This window comes from Pinus tabuliformis, chromosome 5_2 (assembly GCF_031772625.1).
Source record: "Pinus tabuliformis cultivar Carrire ecotype Pingquan chromosome 5_2, CPIR1, whole genome shotgun sequence".
In the NCBI taxonomy this organism is placed as follows: domain Eukaryota; kingdom Viridiplantae; phylum Streptophyta; class Pinopsida; order Pinales; family Pinaceae; genus Pinus; species Pinus tabuliformis.
This window is the reverse complement of record NC_142306.1, coordinates 714,929,428-714,949,725: the sequence shown is the minus strand read 5'-3', so window position 1 is coordinate 714,949,725 and position 20,298 is coordinate 714,929,428. Positions and strand designations below refer to the sequence as shown.

At 36.8% G+C, this 20,298-nt stretch overlaps 1 protein-coding gene across 2 annotated transcripts; it reads right to left on the bottom strand.

The window, feature by feature from the left end:
* Positions 1 to 13,912: 13,912 nt before the first annotated feature.
* LOC149161179 (protein transport protein Sec61 subunit alpha-like) lies at positions 13,913 to 16,546 on the bottom strand. 2 transcript variants are annotated; one of them, XM_089435487.1, is made up of 5 exons: positions 16,367 to 16,546; positions 15,772 to 16,062; positions 14,681 to 15,065; positions 14,195 to 14,345; positions 13,913 to 14,122 (listed from the first exon to the last, which is right to left on the bottom strand). In XM_089435487.1, exons 3-5 carry the CDS (start codon positions 15,028 to 15,030, stop codon positions 13,949 to 13,951), a joined length of 675 nt encoding a protein of 224 aa, XP_089291613.1. In that variant the 5' UTR covers positions 15,031 to 15,065; positions 15,772 to 16,062; positions 16,367 to 16,546; the 3' UTR covers positions 13,913 to 13,948. The 2 variants fall into 2 exon arrangements, with proteins under 2 accessions (XP_089291613.1, XP_089291614.1); XM_089435488.1 differs by having other exon boundaries at positions 13,984 to 14,122; positions 14,206 to 14,345; positions 16,367 to 16,535.
* Between the last annotated feature and the right edge of the window lie 3,752 nt (positions 16,547 to 20,298).

The following is a 20,298-nucleotide window of genomic DNA, read 5'->3' as shown; positions in this document are numbered from 1 at the left end:
CCTCGTTTAATACATATTCCATAAATGTTGTTGTATTAAACTTTACAATAAAAAAACCTTTAGAACATAGGTGAATTTCATAGTTTTCTGCCCACGTAGAGAAAATCCATTGATGTAAGCTCTTTGATTTGGGCCAGAATCCATTGAATCTATAGATAATTGCTCTTGCATGGAAATCAGAGTATAGTTCATTTACCTCTGGCAAGTTGATTGTTAATGTCGACACCTGGTTCATTTGCTCCATAATATAGGGACTAGGAAGATTGGGACATTGTTCTGCATTTTTTTCAGATCTATCTTCCCTTTAAGTGCATCCTTGAAGGAAGTTGGGCCTTTAGAACTAGATCTATCACAACCTCCAAGAAGTCACATGTTCAGGATGATGGTTGAATCAGGTACAATTCCATAGTCCTGCAACTTGAATCCCTCTTGCAGAGATTTCCCTGCATAAATCAAATTTTGGAGTCTTACTGGAATACCCAGTTGTTCTTGAATCTTTTGCTTCAGATCTTGTACCCGATCCTAGATCCAAACCCTCATACACACTAATTTCCCACTCAGTGTTTTAATAAAAATTTGGATCAGAGCCCCTTCAATCAGATCTGGGGGTTGGCAACCCAAATCCGTCCTCATATTGGTCTCATCTGATAGATTCGAGGGTAAATTTGTTGCATCGAGCAACTTGGTGAGGAAAGAATCCATTACTACTTCCCCGTAGATCATATATTTGTTTGTTGTAGAGATCAATTTTTTCTCAGGCCTGAGTCGTTGCTTGAATGAAGGCATGGAAGCCATGGTCGATCTATAGCATAACAAATCCGCAACAAACCCACAAACCTCATCTGCACTCTCGAACATCATGCATTGAATCAGGCCTGCTTCAATCGGATTTGAGGATTGATCGTCAAAATCCATCTGTTTATTTGTCTCAACCGATCTGCTCTTTCCACTTGCATGCAATTCATGTTGGAGTTTGAGGGAAGCATCATACCCATCTCCCATCTCCCACGACCATACGAATACTGCATCCCCATTGAAAAAAAAAAAAAGTTCAACAAGAAGCCCGACATCTTTAAAAAATAGGATATCACGAAAATGGAACGAAACTTGGAGGCAAAATTGTTGTTTTGTAGATCCAACGCCCAGATCTGGTAGTGAAGACAATGAGTAATACCCATACGAGAGACTAGATCCCACATTTAGATTAGGGAAGCTAGATTTGGACATAATACCATCGCTATAGGTCCCTCACTCCAAATCTGTTGCCTGATGGATACCAACCACCATTGCCTGTCTGGATCTGATCTTGATAGAACGATAAATGTTGCGTGAGGTGAAAAGAATTTGGATTCTTGTGGCAACGTAGCCCACGACGTGGATTACCCTAATACGTCTCTTCAGATCCATCACAACCTCTTTTTTGTTCCATGATGGTGCTATTGCGCCTCGAACCAGCACTGAACTCACTAGGACATAAGTCATTGGAACAACCATCCAAGTTTTTGGTATCTTAGATGCTTGATCAAAATTGTGTTAAAGTGTTATTGTTTCCTTTTTACTACATTCCAGATTGATTTTTCCTTGACCATAGCTCTAGCTGGAACCCACAAGTCCACAATTCATAATATTTAGAATTGGAGGTGGAAGTAGAAGGTAACTAATTGGATCAACGAGTTGTTGTGTGTTCGAAATACACTGGTTTAGTGAGTACTTGGTGTAGTTTGTTGGAGGCTTTGAGGTTGTAAATTTTGTTAATAGTGGAATTTGGGGTTCGAACTTACTAGAACTGAAACTGCTCTGACCTGGAGAATTGAGAAAGCCATGTCCTTTTTGAAGTCCCGTTAGTAGAAATTGGTGTGAACTTGTTCATCAGAATTGTCGTCTCTCGAGCCTTCGTGCGATTGGGAGTCTAAGTTTTTTTTCCAATAAAAAAAACTCTTTCTATTAATAGTAAAGAATGTGATTAAAAAGAATACATGTACCAATATTACAAAAGAATACATTGTAACACAATTCAGAGGCATGTAGCTGCCACACCTCTTCTCAGAGATAAGTTATCATCGCCTGAGCTAGTTTATTTCCATTTTGTTTGTAAGCATATTTCAATATTCTAATATTAATGAAATGAAGTGTTATTTCTGTTGCATTCCCGTATTTATGGTTATATCTGTAATTTGTTGCGTTCTTGTTTAAGTTCGGATCAAAATCTCACAAAATTGTGATGCTTTGTAACATGGTGATCATCAATTGAGACCTTTATAACATGGTGATCACCAATTAAGCTATCTCGATTGAGAAAAAAAATACAATTAAGCTATCTCCAATGAGCAAAAATACAATTTGTGACAACTCTATCCCTTGTGCACCAGACACCACACCCTCATCTATTTCCGTCTGCATGTTTCCAGCTGGAAAATGCCAGAATTGTGGACCAAATCCTCTAGTCTCTTAAACTGATAGAGTGTTGAAACCCCAACATATGTCTGATCCAGTGTCCTGAAACCCTCCAAATGTCCTTCACAATTGTGCCTCAAAGTCGATGTAGATACCGAAGAGACAAAAGGATAAGGGTTTTGTCCAAAACCTATTGATCATGAACCATGGTGCCGAAGACCGAAAAACCACAGACGAAACCACTGCTGTAAGAAAACCAATGCCCAAGGAAACCTCCACAATTCCACGCCAATTCTGGCATTGACATGATCATAGACATAACACCAGCTGGTTGACAAATTGAGATCCCTTCCATCTGACCTGGCGAGTCATTCCAGATGGAGTCACTATCTGAGGAATGTGGTTCATAGTCCACTAGAAACCCAAAACGAGACCCAATTGTGGCAGAATGCCTTACCTGTTTGTCGAGGATAGTTTTAAGGCGAGAAAAGACAAAAGTATCCGTGGTTTTTTGACCATAGGATAAACAAGCGCATCACAGACGCCATCTCCTTCCAGTTGGAATTTGTTTAATATATTACATGTTATGCATATATATATATATATATATATATATATATATATATACATATATTCCCTTTCAATAGGAAAAAAACAATAGATTTTCTATTATAAAAAAATTGTTCACATGTTTTTGAGAAAGACGTCCTTCAATCTTCCATGTTGTAACAGATTAGTTCATACATCCCAAAAAGGGCCCCTAAACAATATAATTCTATTACATAAACATCACCTATATGCAAAAAGATAAAACCGTCCACATGTAAACCCCAACTTTGTATTATGCATGTTACATCTATTAAGAATAAACCAAAATAAAAGGAAATGCCCACACTATCTCAATGGTAGAAAATTTTCCCAGATTCCAGATAGCTGCCATTGATATATGCACTTAGTTGATCTCTCCAAGTTGTTGATGGAGCCCAGTTTTTGATAAAGCATCTGAGATCCCATTTTGCTCCCGGAATATGTGAGCAAAGGATAGCCTATCAAAAATACCAATCAGATTTTTAATCTTGAGCATCCAAAAAGAAAGCATGTGTGGATTTAATGTTGCCTCATCTATAACCCATTGAATGGTCGCTTTTGAATCACCATAAGCATCCAATACCTTAATAGAAATGACATGTTCCCCTCAACTTGTTCCCATTGTGCATAGTCCCTATGGTGAGAGAACATGAAATTACTTGTTACCATTCCGACATATGGTGAAGTATTAAATTACAAAAGAACGGGTGGCGTGACGCATACCACTTTGCACGGGCTTCAATCACCCTTATTAAGGAATCAAACCAATTAACACAATATAAAATGGCCAGAGTGCTATGATCTTCGCCCTCATGTTGGTTCCCACCCCACTGAAACAATTGAAATGGTAGTATTTTCTGGGTTTTATGACAATAATTGCACCACTCCCACATTTGTTTTTGAGGCCCCGTCGAAAAACCCCACCAAGTATCAACTCCAAATGTCAACCATTGTGATGCACCTCCTCGGGCCCTCACCTACCCATGGACCAATCTCATTCTAGAGGGAAACAATATACATATTGGTTTGATTGATGTCCATAGTTTGTTGTTTGAAAATGCATCTATTCCCGCACTTCCATATTTTCTGTTATGAAACCAGCTCAAGAAAAGATAGAAAAGATAGATCAACGCCTTAGAATTCAGCCTCTTCGAGGGGGCAACCTCCTTTACATTACATAAATGAACAATTCTTTGATGATACAAATGAAAATACCTCCTTTCTATATATAGGAGTCTAAGTGGTCCCAATACAATCAAAGCCTACATAACAATAATATTGTAGGGCACAACAGTAACAATGGTGGGCTTCTATGTGGCATGATAGTAACAATATGGGCACTACATGGGTACATCAATATAATAAGTGGGTTATACTAATAACAATAAGGGGTTACACTAGTAGTATAGGGGCCTAACATGCCCCTCTCCTTCAAAAAGCGTTGTCCTCAACGCTTGAGTAGTTATTGATGCTTCTATATAAAATTCTTGTCCTCCCATGTGGAATATTCAGCGGGTAAGTTCTTCCACTTAATGAGATACTCTGAAATTGATCGATTTCCTAGCTGTCAGGTTCTTGTTTCTGTGACTGCTCCAGGTTCCAATATGATTTTTCCTTCCTCTTCAATTTCTGGAAATATTGCTTGAATTGGGATCTTTTGCAACTTTTGAATAAGTGGCCATACTTCTTCGTTCTTCTTCCATTCATCCGTTGCTTCGTTTATCCAATTTGGTTGGATAATATAAATAGCACAAAACAATGCTTCCACATCCTCATCCTTGAAGCGTCTTCCCATTCGGTAAGGTCGCCATTTTTTAAGTGCATGTAGTATTGCCAACATTTCCTTCTCATAAATAGCTTGCTTGAGATGTAGCAGTAAAAATACCCAATCACTCACATCAAAACATTTTTGACTACGATGTTGATCTACCTGTTGTTTCATTTGATTTTGCACCGAAGTGGCGTTATCCTTTAAAAGTTGGAGAACTTTCTGTTGATGCTCGATATGATCTTTCTCTACTTGAACCTTTTTCTTCTTGATATGTCCTTCTATCTTTTGAGGAGTGGTAATTTCTTCCAGTCCTTTACAAGATATGGTCAGATTCATTTCTTGATGCTCGATGTGGTCTTTCACTTCTTGAACATTTTTCTTCTTGATGTGTCCTTCTATCTTCATAGTTTGAGGAGTGGTAATTTCATCCATTGAATTACAAGATATGGTTGGATTCATTTCTTCTTTCTCGATGTGATCTTTCACTTCTTGCACCTTTTTCTTCTTGATATGTCCTTCTATCTTGAGAGTTTGAGGAGTGGTAATTCTTGCCAATGCTTTACAAGATATGGTCTGATTCATTTCTTCTTTCTCTGGGGTGGTGTCCTGACGTATATCCTCTTCTTTTGATGTTTCTTGATCCTTTTCTTCCTCCTCTTCATATTCTATGTAAAATAATTTCTTCTCAGCACACCTATGACCTTTAGTGCATTTGCTATCACAATTGTAACAAAGCCCTTTTTCTCTTTTTTCTTCCAATTGTTGTGGTGTAACCCTTGTAGGTTGTGGAAGGCTGGGAGAAACAACACTTCCATCTGTATAGTTGTGAGGGGTATGCTTCCTGGTTTCCATAATTTTGCTTTCCATTATGTCACAAAACCCTTTTACTCTTTCCAATTGTTGTGGTGTTGCTCTAAAGAAGGTGTTGCTCTTTATATCCTCATAATGTGCTATCATTTCCTCCATGAAAATTGACCACGTAACAAGTTTTTTACGAGAACAAAGCCCTTTGTACCATAAAAATTGATCTGGTTCTAAATATGAAGATGCAATACATACCTTTTGTAACAGTTGTACACCATGTATATCAAAATATTTCTCCATCTGAAGTATCCAATTTACGGATCCTTGCCATCAAACTTCCTCATCTTGCTTTTTCTTGATTTTAGGGGCTCTACCTTGAAACGACTGTAACTCTGTACTTTCGGATCTTTAAGTTCTAAACTTGTGACCTGTAGTAGCCCTCCGTGTCCTCTTTCCAATGCCCCAAGTCTTATCCAAATTGGATTCTCCAAGAAAAAGTTATGCACAATCTCCCGCAGTGACCTGATTATAGACTAGTTTAGTAGAGCGAACTTGTATGAAGTGCCACGTGTCACTGTTTCAACCTTTGACTCTGAAAAATATATAAACAGAAACTACAGTCTGTCCTCTTTCTGTACCTTCTTACGAAATTTCAATCCGATGCTCAGAAAGAAAGTTATGACGATTTTCCCCAGGTCACCTGTTTTGAGTGTAATTCAGGAGTCTGCAAAAAGACCAAATTCCGCAGATCATATCTCCGAAAATATCGCGCGAAAAGATCTGAAATTTGGACCCAAGGTTCAGCGCCAATTCGTCTCAAATGGGTTTTTTTTTCGACTTCTGAAACGTCACAAAAAAAAGTTATAGCGAAAATGCCACGATGACCTGTTTGGAGCAGCGAAACCCTAGAATCCAAAGCTCCGATACCAAATGTTATGAAACCAGCTCAAGAAAAGATAGAAAAGATAGATCAACGCCTTAGAATTCAGCCTCTTCGAGGGGGCAACCTCTTTTACATTACATAAATGAACAATTCTTTGATGATACAAATGAAAATACCTCCTTTCTATATATAGGAGTCTAAGTGGTCCCAATACAATCAAAGCCTACATAACAATAATATTGTAGGGCACAACAGTAACAATGGTAAATTGTTAATTTACAAATATAATTGTGCCAATAAATACATTAAATACTTTAGTACTCCTAATGATAACAACAATACCATTTTCTTCAATTTTCTTCAATGGTACTTTTATTGTTGTCATTATGGTTATCATCACCGTCACGAGACTTGGTGTTAGGATGTAGATACTAGCAATTGTCCCAAAAGGTACAAAGAGAGGCCGATAGGATTATTAAATTGGAATTGTTGAATTTTTATAGAAGAGTTAATTGGTTTGTCGAAAACCTTGTTTTCTTGGACAACATCATTGTGCAATTACTTGTCTTTAGATGTTTTGTTTGTCCTCCCTCTTGTCAGAAACAGGACCCTGAAAACAGCATCCAGACCATAACAACAATCAGATTCCATCAGTCACACAACTGTGGCCAGATTGCAAACTATCATGGGCAGTTTCTATATATTTGCAGCCTCACCAACCCATCTAAATGCAATGATCTGCAAAAAGAGGAGTAATTCAATTCCCATTTTCTTTTCGTACAAAGTTACAAAGAGGCAAATGGAGTATGATGTGCAAGGGGAAAGAATGTGGGCAGTTTCGATATAATTTTAGCCTTACCAACCCATGTAATTTCATGGATTGCAAGGAAGGGCTTTGAATGACCTTGCCTCCTACCTATCCTTAGGTGTGCACAATCAAAATTTTCTCTGAAAATGTGTGCTCATACCATGTTTTGTCTAATAGTATTGTTAGTATGTCAGTTTCTTAAGCAGCACACATGCAGAATTCAGAGTAGAATGAAATGGATAGGCCTCCACAATATTTTTTGGATAATTTATACTTATCTGTGCACTCTAGGGTATGTCTGCCTAAAACTATATATTTCTTGTAAACCTACGCTATATGGTTTAGCCACAGTTTTTTAGAATATAAATTCTAACTGTTTTTGTGCAAAAAAAGAGCAAGTTTAACACAAGGAAACTTTATAGAAGATTGTGTGTTCGTAAAAGATGTTAGAACCTGAAAGGTATTGATCAAATGAAAATGATAGGTCTTAAATATAAGTCTTTGTTTTTAGTTTAATAACCATTTTGGGGAAAAGAAAGTATCTTCTAGTACAAAAAATTTTGGAAAATAAATGTCTTGAGCTAAAAAGGTGTGCACCAAAATATGCAGAATCTGGTGAAGGGTGTGATTTAGTTTATCTTAATTGCAGATTGCAGCCCATTTCTTGTTGTAATGGATTAAAATCTTTTCATTAATGGAACCATTGTTTTGAAAACAAGTACTTCTGGCCAATAAAGTAATGGTTCATTGTTAAATCAACCGAGTGCTAAGCCATCCTTCAGGATCCCGTTCTCACTATGATCTGCCGCACTTCCATCAGATGAATTTAAAAAAGGATAAGACCATATGCAAAATGCAGGAAATTTCGATGGAATAACCTTCAAACCTGGCACCTAAGCCAAAGGAAGCCTCTCTTTGCACTGCAACCCCTTGAGGTATGTTTCTGTGAAGCATTCCAATATATATCTATATATATAAACTGCAGATACTAAATTATCTAGAGGTATGTTTATGTGAAGCATTCCAATATATATATATATATATATATATATATATAAACTGCAGATACTAAATTATCTTTTACCCCATTACTGGGTTTAATAATTACATATGACCAGTAATGGAGAAAGCAAATGCAACAGCTAAAGCTATATCATTCAGCCATGATATGTCTGCCTAAAACTATATATTTCTTGTAAACCTACGCTATATGGTTTAGCCACAATTTTTTAGAATATAAATTCTAACTGTTTTTGTGCAAAAAAGAGCAAGTTTAACACAAAGAAACTTTATAGAAGATTGTGTGTTCGTAAAAGATGTTAGAACCTGAAAGGTACTGATCAAATCAAAATGATAGGTCTTAAATATAAGTCTTTTTCTTTAGTTTAATAACCATTTTGGGGAAAAGAAAGCATCTTCTAGTACAAAAAATTTTGGAAAATAAATGTCTTGAGCTAAATATGTGTGCACCAAAATATGCAGAATCCGGTGAAGGGTGTGATTTAGTTTATCTTAATTGCAGATTGCAGCCCATTTCTTGTTGTAATGGATTAAAATCTTTTCATTAATGGAACCATTGTTTTGAAAACAAGTACTTCTGGCCAATAAAGTAATGGTTCATTGTTAAATCAACCGAGTGCTAAGCCATCCTTCAGGATCCCGTTCTCACTATGATCTGCCGCACTTCCATCAGATGAATTTAGAAAAGGATAAGACCATAAGCAAAATGCAGGAAATTTCGATGGTTCCCTATCTAATTCATCTTAGATTAACGTGATTAAAATATTTTGTGGCTGTCTTATATGCCTATTGCTCTCTGTTTCATATGGAAGTGGGCATGTCTTTTTTAGATGTAATTGGCTTCATTGAACTCATTTGACCTGATGCTGAACCTTTAAGCAATTCTTTCTTTTTTTATGGGGTTGTCACATTGTGCAGAACTATGGCTTCCACAAACTCTGCTATCAGAGTTTATGCTAGATCCATTCTATTCCATCACAATTACGTTGTGCCTATTATTGGGTTCTTGTTCATAACTGAGTTGTATGTATTTATTGGAGAGTTAAAATTAAGAGAGGAGATAGGGGAAAGGATTCATCATTCAACTGAATTTACTCTGTATTTAATATATTTTCTTTTGTCAGTATTGTTGTCATATTATTAGAATTTACAACTGAGAACAATGTAACTTTTTAATTGGTCTTATTATTTCACTGCTCAGAAATATAGGCTATATCTGAAAAGGTTAAGTGGAGTGCCACAACAACAAAGTGAATCCAAACAATGGGTTGGGCCTGCCAAACATTGCTCGGACACTGCTTTTACAAGTAGCATTTCATGGTGTAAACTCTAATCCTTTAAATAGAGGGAAATTTGGGCAACCATTGATGAACAGTCAGGGAAATTTACTTCAGGGACTCCCGAGAAGCATAGAGCTGAAGAAATTTTGCCAGCCACAGCAACATATTGCTTCCTTTGGAAATTTGGGTTTACCAACCAATGATACATATGCAGGATTTTATATGCTGCAATAGCAACACAATACAGGTGCAGAAGTTGGCAGTGTGGATTGTGGGATAAACAACAATGGAGCATCTAATCCTCAAAACAATGCGATGGTGATGGAATTGATACAACAACAACAACAACATCAAATAAACCAACAACAACAACAACTGCAGAGATCTGCAGCACAACAACAACCTGGCGGACAACTTCAAGGTTCTCAGCTTCAGAGTGGACAAGTCCTGAATTTGCCATCTGCCAGTATTGTTGGGCCACAAGTCCTTCCAAATGAAACTAGGGGGAGGGCTACTTTATCTTCTCTAGCCAATGGCAATAGCAGTCTTGGCAATAATATTATTGGTGCTCCTGGTTCAGGGCAATTAAACCGTATGCCAATGCCAGCATATGGCCTAGGTGCAACTGAATCTAATGTACCAGAAGGAATTGGACGGATGTCAACTTTAGACTATAAGAGCCAGAATGTGCACATTCTCCAAGGAAATGATTATTCCATTTCCAGTATTGTTTGTTTATCTTCCCCTTTATCAACATCTGATATTGAAGGTGGAATGAACATTTCAGGAATTAAAAGGTTGGGTGGCATAAGTGACATAGTTGGTTCTCCAACTCTAAGTAGTTCTGGAATAAGTTTTGGCACATCAAGTGGTATTGGTCAGAATTTAAGCCAGAAGCTTCTCATAGAACCCAGGGCTTGAATGTTCCTGTTGTGCAAGATCCAGGAAAGGTTAGGAGTTTTGGATTTGTTGGGAAAGGACCAAATCTTTCAAGCAGGTTGGTACAAAATGCGGGATATCCTGGGATGCTCAGTAATGCTCAAAGTCAGGGTGAACTTTTAGGAATTGATAGCGGGCTGAGGCTAAAGGACAAATGTGCATCAGATTTTGGATTGACTCCAAAAAATGAGTGTGACACACTTTCAGACCATTTTCCTTGAGAAGATCTCATGAATCTCCTCTTCTGCCACACACCCTCATCGTATACAACTTCCTTTTCCCCTTGTTTGTAGGGGAAAGCTACAGGTCTATACTGTCGATGGATTCCACAGTGCAACCGTGGCGGCAACAATTTCTCCTTACCCCGGAAGTGAACCAGGTCATTCTTGTGGCCATGTTTCCTCTTAGTCGCCAGGCTTCTCCATCGCTTACCTCGCATTTTCTCGTTTCTTTACACAGGACATTTAAAACAAAAAGTAGATTCTTTGGTTTAAATTTCTTTGGAGATTTGATCAGTTAGGGTTTCCTCTTCTGTAGCGATAAAATTTACAAAGCGTTGCTAGGGTAATTTATATAATACAGCCAGGAATCAGGAAAAACCAGGAAAAAGAGAGAGAATGGGATCAGAAAACCCATTTTTGAGAGCACTAACCTGCAATGTAAACATAAGAATTCTGAGAACCTGGGAACCCGGACGAACAATTTCTGAACCGGGAAACAGAGCTGTACCTGCCATTGAAAAACAAAGAAGAGAACACTAAGAAAATCCTGGACTAAAATTAAAATGTTGGAAGCAAAATGAAAGAGAATGGGATCTGAAACCCATTTTTGAGAGCATTGACTTGAAAATTGAGCAGGAACAATTTCTAAACAGTAAAACGGAGGTGTAAACAGTGTATACTTGAGCACTTGAGTGAACAATTTCTGAACAGTAAAATGGAGGTGTAAACAGTGCATATGGAACAACAGAGGGCTAGGTCGTGCACAACAGATTGCACAACAAAAATGGGACACATTATTGCAGCAGTAAGTGGAAAAGCACAAAAACATTATTGCAGAGGGCGTGGAAGAGAACATGAAGAGCAGAAAACGGACGGATATGGAAGAAGAGCAGGAAACGGTCTCCGAAATTGGAGGTCAGACGGAGACTTGTTGTTGAACGGGGCGTTCTTTGTTCCGTCGGGCGCGGGCGCATCGTCCAGCTATGCGAAGGCTTCCAGCTTGTCAGTGAGGCCATCGTCTCTTGTGGCCTCCCTCACAGGGAACGCCGGCGTTCTGCCCTCCAACCTCGGCATCCATGAATACCTCCGCCCCTTCCTTGCAGGGAGGCCGATACGCAGGTGCTGGCGTGTCGTAAAAAAGTCATTTTCCTGAACAAATACGAAAACAAATTGCCCGCTCTATGCCCGCTAAGTCGTTTTCCTGAACAAATACGAAAACAAATTGCCCGCTCTATGCCCGACGCCAGGTGTCAGCGTTAAAAACAAAAGGACGACGAAAGTCTCTTTCAAAGGAAGGCCTATCGACCTAAAGATATAAACACCCAAGTTTTTAAAATATGAAATATACATGGATGTTTTTAAAAACATGTAATTTGAGTAAGGGCATTCAAAATATGTAATATAGGTTATTGCTTCAAATATATTATGCACGATTTTTTTATTGGTTATGAGTGCATTGGTGATGTATTGAGAAAACCTCTAGTAGCACTTTTTAGTTATAGTGAACATTATTAAACCTTTTGTTAAAACTTATAAAACTATACTAGTAATAGTGAAAGTGTAATAATTTAATAAAGGTTTTTTTTGGTTTGTTTTTTTATAATTTTGAACCATCTTGTAACACTAAAAACCTCTCATAGTCATTGTTTTCTTTGTAATGCATAATTGGCATATATCTAAAGCATGATGTAAATATGGTTTATTTGGCATAAGTAGAAAATGTGTAATCTATGTTGCAATGGTAACACATATATGGTTTTTATGATGTAAATATGGTTTATTTGGCATAGGTAGAAAATGTGTGATCTATGTTGCAATGGTAACACATATATGGTTTTTATGGTATGAGTTTCATATGTGTGTAAACCATATAAGTATAGTTTATGTGGTATATATACACAAGTATTGGTTATAAAGTTGTATATGCCATATTGGTTATAAAGTTGTATATGCCACATAAGGGTGATTTATATGGCCTTATAAATCAAGTGGTTTTTAATAATATATCTTTGTTTCTTTACACTGATGTGTTTATGTGTATAGTGTTATGGAATACACCACAAAATGATGGTTTAAACAACTTTTCATAGTTTCATACAAATGATTAAATTATGAAAAATCTAGGTAAGACTATGTGAAAAAAATTAACAAGGACCCAATGCTATAGTAAGAAATTTCAAAGTTATAATCAACATTTTATTAGACGAGGGTATGTAATTTAAAACAGATTATAAGAGAGGATCTTTCCAAGTAAACATAGTTTTTTTTTTTTTTTTTTCTTCATTGAAAAAAAGGAAAAATGTTACCCATCACAAATGTGATAGTTTCTAAATTTAAAAACTATATTACATGATTACACACTATTAATAATAATTAAAGTTACAAACAACATAAGACATGCACATCGTTCTCATAGTGTTATTATTCCACCCATCCATATGTTAAACCTGAAAGTTTAAATTCTTAAAATTTAACTTATTTCAATTTTCCTTATCTTTAAAATAACTATTTCAAATTTGAGAAACTATATTACATGCTTACACAATATCAACAAGGAGCCACTGCCGTGGCGGTAGTCCCTGCCAGGGTCTGCAGGGAATTACAAAACTTGGAACAGTGAATGCAAATATTAATGCACAAAATCATTTATTGAATTCAGCCTTAATAAACATTCTGTTCTGTTCATTGAATTCAGCCTTAATAAACATTCTGTTCTGTTCAATCTTGATTGAAAAATTAGTAATTCATATAAGTCAATATTACATAGTAACAAAATAGCTATGGGGCCAGTTTCTTGACTGGACTATGTCCAAAGCACTTCTTACTGCATCAGTTGCATGAGCATGGTCATAATTTTGATGCACGGTTAGAAGCAAGCATTCAAAATCTTCAGCTCATTCATTCTCTATCATTTTGTGCGGCTCATACAAACTCCGTTTACCTGTGCTAGAAAGCACGATCATAATTTTGATGCACGGTTAGAAGCAAGCATTCGAAATCTTCAGCTCATTCATTCTCTATCATTTTGTGCGGCTCATACAAACTCCGTTTACCTACTTATGCTCGGCAATGATTAGTCAAAATCAGGAGGGATATGGAATCAAACACTAATTAAAGATATACATAATCAAGAAGAAGAACTTAAGATATACATAATCAAGAAGAAGAAGATATACATAATCAAGAAGAAGAACTTACTGGGAAGGTTCAGGCCAGGATAAAGCAAAAGCAGTCATATTATTAACATGATATGCAACTGCAAGAGAGCAGCAAACTTGTCAATAACTGTATGAACTCGTTAGTATCCGCGAGCATCCCAACAATTGCCGCATCAATGGCATCTTGATTCTCTGTTCTGGATGCTCTTGAAGCCATCAGGACAACAACACCCTTGTCATATCCTTTCGTGAAAACCTATTCATGACAACAATTAGTAATTGATACTTGTTTGAAGGAAACTAACAGCACTGGATCATCCAATATTACCACAATTATACCAGCGAAAAAGAGCTGGACAATAATGAGGATGGCATTGCCAGCTCCGAGGTCCCGGATGTCACCATACATTCCAGACAGCACGTATGCAACTGCCTCACCTATCGTGATGAGGACACCGAGTAACTTCTGAGCCCCATTACTACATCAAAACAACCAGACACTAAGAGTTGAAATGTGCAAAGGAAAGAAAAGAAAGAAATCTTTTGTATTCGATATAATATCTTATGAAATGGCAACAACGAATAATATGGACTGCAATGTTACGTCATAACAAAGCCTCATCATAAGGAAAAATAACACATTATTCGAAGACCTCATTGCAAATCGTGGAAAATATGGATCGATATTTCCAACGAACCACGCAAGTCACTCAAAAACGCTCTATTTGGAGGCTAGCGAGAACAACAAAATTTGCAGATCATAAGAGAACTCAAAATCAACTGTCTTATAACAAAAAATGGCGACAATGCTTACAAAAGAGCTCGATCTTCACGAACACTGTTATCCACCTCAATTATCTTGGATCCTGCCAAAAGCTGCATTATTAGGCCCGAAGTAACGATTGGGGTAATACCAAGCTCCATAACAGTTCCACGATTAGAAGCCAGAATTACACGCATCCAGTAGAATGGGTCCGCCCCAGTTGCTGAATGTATGCCATATAGGGGCAACTGACTGCATACTAAAAAGATAAAAAGCGAGATTACAGTGTACAGAACCTTCTCTCTGAAGGGCACTTTTCTTTCAGCTGTCTGGACCTCGGGCAAGATGGACAGAAACGGCCTCACTAGATGAAGCACCCGAAACCCGCCACCACTTGGCATTTTTTCTTCTCGGAAGAGAAACCCAAGATATCAAGCTGCTGACACGCAATAACAGTCTATTGTTACCTTGAGATGACAAATCCCTCTCAAAAATGCCAACATAATAATGCACTATAACAACAGCGAGACTACATTCAACAACCATGGCAGTATTGATAAAACGAGATAACTCAAACAGCTGGAGGTCATGTGGGCTGTAGTCAATAGGTAAATCAAGTGTGCCTTACGCAGTGACCTGGGTTCAATCTCCCAATGAACATGCTGATGTGTTAACATTCCCAATTTGCAAATGAAGTGCAAGTCTTGTGGTTTTATGAAATAGATACCCCTTACTCGTGGATTTGTAACCAAAGGTCGTCAACGTAGACTTAAACAGACAGGAAAAACAAACTAGAAACGAAGCTGTTATTCACGCGAAAAAACCAAAAAAAAAGGATGAAACCCTGAGAATTTTGCAGAAATTTTTTCAAATGAAAACCTTAAAGCTCATGTTTCCAAAGACTCAAAACACACCAATCAGGTTAACAACTAGTTTATACTACTCAATAAGTGAACTTCAAAAACAGACACAACTCAAGGGACATTGGATATTCAAAGAAGCTACAGACTAATGATTTGAGAGGGCTCAAATTGCACACGCCAGGGGACTTCCGCGATAATCTTTTAATGTCGAATCAGGAAATTGAATATAATTTATAATTCGTGAAAAACAGGGCAGAAAAAATAAGGGCACGTACATACCTTACAAATATAGCTCCAAAAAACTCCAGATCTGCTGCCGGAGATCGCCGATCTGCACTGATTTCGCCTTAAAATTAAGCGTAAACACTCCTAAAACCCCTATACGTTCAGAATTAAGCGTGAAACCCCTTAAAAACCTGAAATGTTAAGGGCAGAACCATCGATCGAAACCAAACATGGATGCACAGGCCAAGGGTTTCCGACTTGTAGGGAGCCCAGGTGCAGAGAATCTGTCTGTCCTGCCTTCCGCCAAGTAATAAAAATTAAGATTTCCGCTCCAACCCAACAACGCTAAACACAGAAACACGTCAAACAATTTTACAACAAATTGTAATATTGGACACGCATCAAACTATTTTAGAACAAACTGTAACAAACTATTAGAATATTTTTTGGCAACCGCCATGGAGGAGGCTGAACTAAAAACAGATAATGAAACCTTTGACATTCCAACTCTAGCAATTGTGAGAAAACTCAGAACACAGTCTTGGCCTCATGGTCGAAACCCTGGTCCAGAACCTAGAGATTATATGTCATATTATCGAAGTACCTCGCTTATAAAAGAAACCAGTTCCAAAAAAAGGGCGCGGCCTACCTGAGAACAATGACTCATAATGAGAAATCAACTTGCTCGCCTACAGATAGCACCAGAGCTGCCGCATGCAGAAAGCCCACTAGAGCTTCCGCATGCAGATAGCCATGTGGCAGTAAATTCTCTCTGAAGTTCGTGTCAGTGAATTATATGTAGTTTGGATATAAAAATCTTCAGTGAATTATATTTAGTTTGGATATAAAAATCTTTTGCACCAGAATATTTAGTTTGGATATAAAAAAATTTTGCACGAGAAAACCTTGGATAGCAGAAAAGTTGAATATCTTTTGCACTTGAAAACTTTGGATATCAGAAAAGTTTGCCGCAAGGACACGCAGAAGAGGTACCAAAAACTTAGGATATCTTACTTTTACCCGTCTTGAAACCTGCGAAGCTCGCAATAAGACCCTCAACTTTGTTGGCCAATCAGCAATTACAAAATAAATTTTATATTATTTTTTAATATGAAAACTTTGGTTAAAATTGTGATGCACATCAATATGTTTGGTCAAACAGAGGATTAATACGACGTCAACGCTGAATGGATCACTATTAGTCCCAGGAAAGGACTAATAACAATTCAAATAATTCCAATTACAAACGTCATTATTGTTTTATTATTTACCATCCCTATATCACATACTAAAATTTATATCTTGAATTCTTCTAACTTAATTTATTTCAATTTTTCCTTATTTTAATTACTTTTAACCTTAAACACAAACTTATAAGCCAAACAAAATTTACATTGAAATAAAAACATTTATGTTTAATCACGAAAATTGAGACCATTTAAATAATATCTAATATATATATATATTTTTAATTTCAAATAATAAATCTCATTAAAATTTAATATCCAATATAACTTTATGAGTCAAAATTGCAAAAGTCCAATGTAACTTTAAGAGTCAGAATTCCAGAAGTGTAATTACTTATGCAAGTGTTTTGAAGATGTCTAAATCAATTTAGAAAAATCTTTAAAAATCCAAAAACATCTTTTTATTGTTTCCCTTAATTTACTTTTTCCTTTGCCAGTTTTATTGAAAATCAATTTGTTTTTCAATTTGATCGAAAATTGAAATTTTCCTTTATAGCTATGCACCAGAAACCACGAAAAATGAAACCATGAAATATTCCTACCTCAAAATCCTTCCAGATAATTGACATGATAAGTTGCCCACTCTAAGAAAAGGACTCTGCGCATCACAAAATGTGAGAACACTTCCCTAAACGGTTTGGTAGGGTGGATAAGGCTCGCCTTCACTCGAGTAAAATTAAAGTTATCCTAGAGTAGGCTTCATATATCTGGCCACCATTCAATGCACTCAGTGTTCTTCAGAACGGGTGTACCTGTTCTTTCGTAACTGACTAACAACTTGGCGAAATTGCATTGAAGACAAGTGGTGCCCTCGTGGTTTCCATGAATTCCCCACTTCCCAAATTGCAATGACCATTTTACACCAAGTGTTTGATGCTTCCAAGTCATTCTGAAGATAAGCATTTGGTTATTTCAGGACAACCAGGAAAACGCAGAGAAAGACAATAAGCATTTGGTTATTTCAAGACAGCCAGGAAAACGCAGAGAAAGACAATAAGCATTTGGTTATTTCAGGACAGCCAGGAAAACGCAGAGAAAGACAATAAGCATTTGGTTATTTCAGGACAGCCAGGAAAGCGCAGAGAAAGACACCAGGAGGCAAATCTAGATTATGGTTCAGTAGGAAGAGTTTCTTTATATTTTAAAGAATAACGATGTGGCTGTGGCCGGCAACAATTTTGGCCAACCGAAGAATTCTTATGGGAGGAACAGTTCGAGATCTCAAGTAGCAGATCAAGAATGTGAACAAGTTGGGGAATGAAGGTGCAAAGGAAAAGATCTTCCATGCACAAACCATTGGAATCCATCAACGAATGCTGTAATTGGCTCTTCCCCTGAATCTGCAATTGGATTATGATGACGATGCATTGAAGAACGAATTTTCGTTAACCCCAAAAGTAAGATCCCGGGTGACTACTGTTATTGTCTGTCTGTTGTCTTTGTTTGCTTCTTTGTACCGTGACCCTCAACTTTTTCTCATTTGGTCCACTCTCCACTGATAAATAATTAGTGTTTTTTTATCAAGATCATGGTTGATTGGTTTTGCAGAGTCTTTGTTTGCTTCTTCGAACCTTACCCTCATTTTTTTTTTCTCGTTCGGTTCAGTTTCAAGTGATAAATAAGTAGTGTTTGTTATTAAGATAAGGGATGACTGGTATTGAACAATCTTCCCTTATACTTTTCCTCCTCTTTAGCTCCTCTAATGTAAAACATGTTCTCCTCCTGCTCTTCTGCGGTTCCCATAAATACCCTGGATGTACAGACTAACCCGATCCCCTATTTCGTTGCCTCTCGAATATATTTTACTGCTATTACAATTTCCTCCCTCCCTTGCTCTCCTCTACATGCTCTTTCGGGATGTTTGAATTCATGACAGTCTCCAATATGGTTTCTTAATAACCATTATTCTCATAATCAAAGAGATCATCGGAACAGATTCCAATGGTTTGTGCAAGGAAGATCTTTTTACTGGCAAATTTACCTTCAAAGTTGTGGCGAAGTCGTTGTGGACGCAGATCATTCACAAAGGAATAATGATACAGAGGCGCCCTGCCAACAAATTTTCTGGTATTGGCTTTACTTTCAGTTACTATACTTTTGTCATAGTCCTAGGAATTTTATTTGTTTGTCCTATATATCTATGCACTAATGGTTTAATGTTAGCAATGATTCAACCTCATGCAAAGATTAAAGATTAAATGTCAAGTTTGACTTATTATTTTTACATCTTGAAGGCCGTATGAAAATGAGAATAAAACAATATAAAATGGACAAAGCTATATAAAATGGACAGGATGGAAATACAATCTTCTCATCTTGACAGGATGGAAAGACAATCTTCAATCTTCTCATCTATGGACAGGATGTAAAGACAATTTTTCTCATCTTGAGAGGATGGAAACACAATTTACCTGTAAAGACAATTTTGTCATTGAGATGGAAAGTGCAGTCTTCTCATTTTCTCCGTCCAATGAGAATGAAAATACAGTAATTCTCATTCTCCTACAATGGAGAAGATAATGAGAATAAAGGCTGGATGGAAAGGTAAGGCTGGCAATCTTCTCATCTAGATGAGAATGAGAATAAGGAAAGGTTGGCAATTTTCTCATCTAGATGAGAATGAGAATAAAGTAATATACAGTGTAGTTTTCTATCTTCTCCATCTCAGAAAAATGAGAATAAAGTGATATAGGATGACAATGGAAAATGAAAATGAGAATAAAGTGATATAGGATAGATAGGAATGACATAGGATGAGAATGGAAAATGAGAATAAAGTGATATACGATAGAGAGCAATGGCATAGTTTGAGAATGGAAAATGAGAATAAAGTGATATAAGATAGATAATGAGAATGGAAAATGAGAATAAAGTGATATAAGATAGATAAATGGATAGAAAAATGTAATATATAATGATTAATTTATTTCACAGCGTTTAATATTTATAGTAAATGTTGGAACTGTAAATCTTGTAAATGAGATTTCTGCTAACATTAATGAAAAATTATTTATGTGAAAAATATGATACACGATAAACTTTAAAGGAAATTATTTATGTGAAAAATATGATACACGATAAACTAGGGGATGAAAATGTTGTTGCAGGTCGCATCTCATTTTATGATTCAAACAAAATCATAACAGACATTTGGTAGGATCGTCTTTACCAAGTAAGGAAAAAAAATGCAAATGGATACTTTATACAGCCCCGGAAAATCCCTTCTCATTTGAGAGAGGCGGGGCTTCTCCGAGGCTGTTAAAGCAATTTAACGAGTGAAAGCAGTTATCTGTACTGTATTTTCTTTATCATATTATCTTTATTATGTATTTTG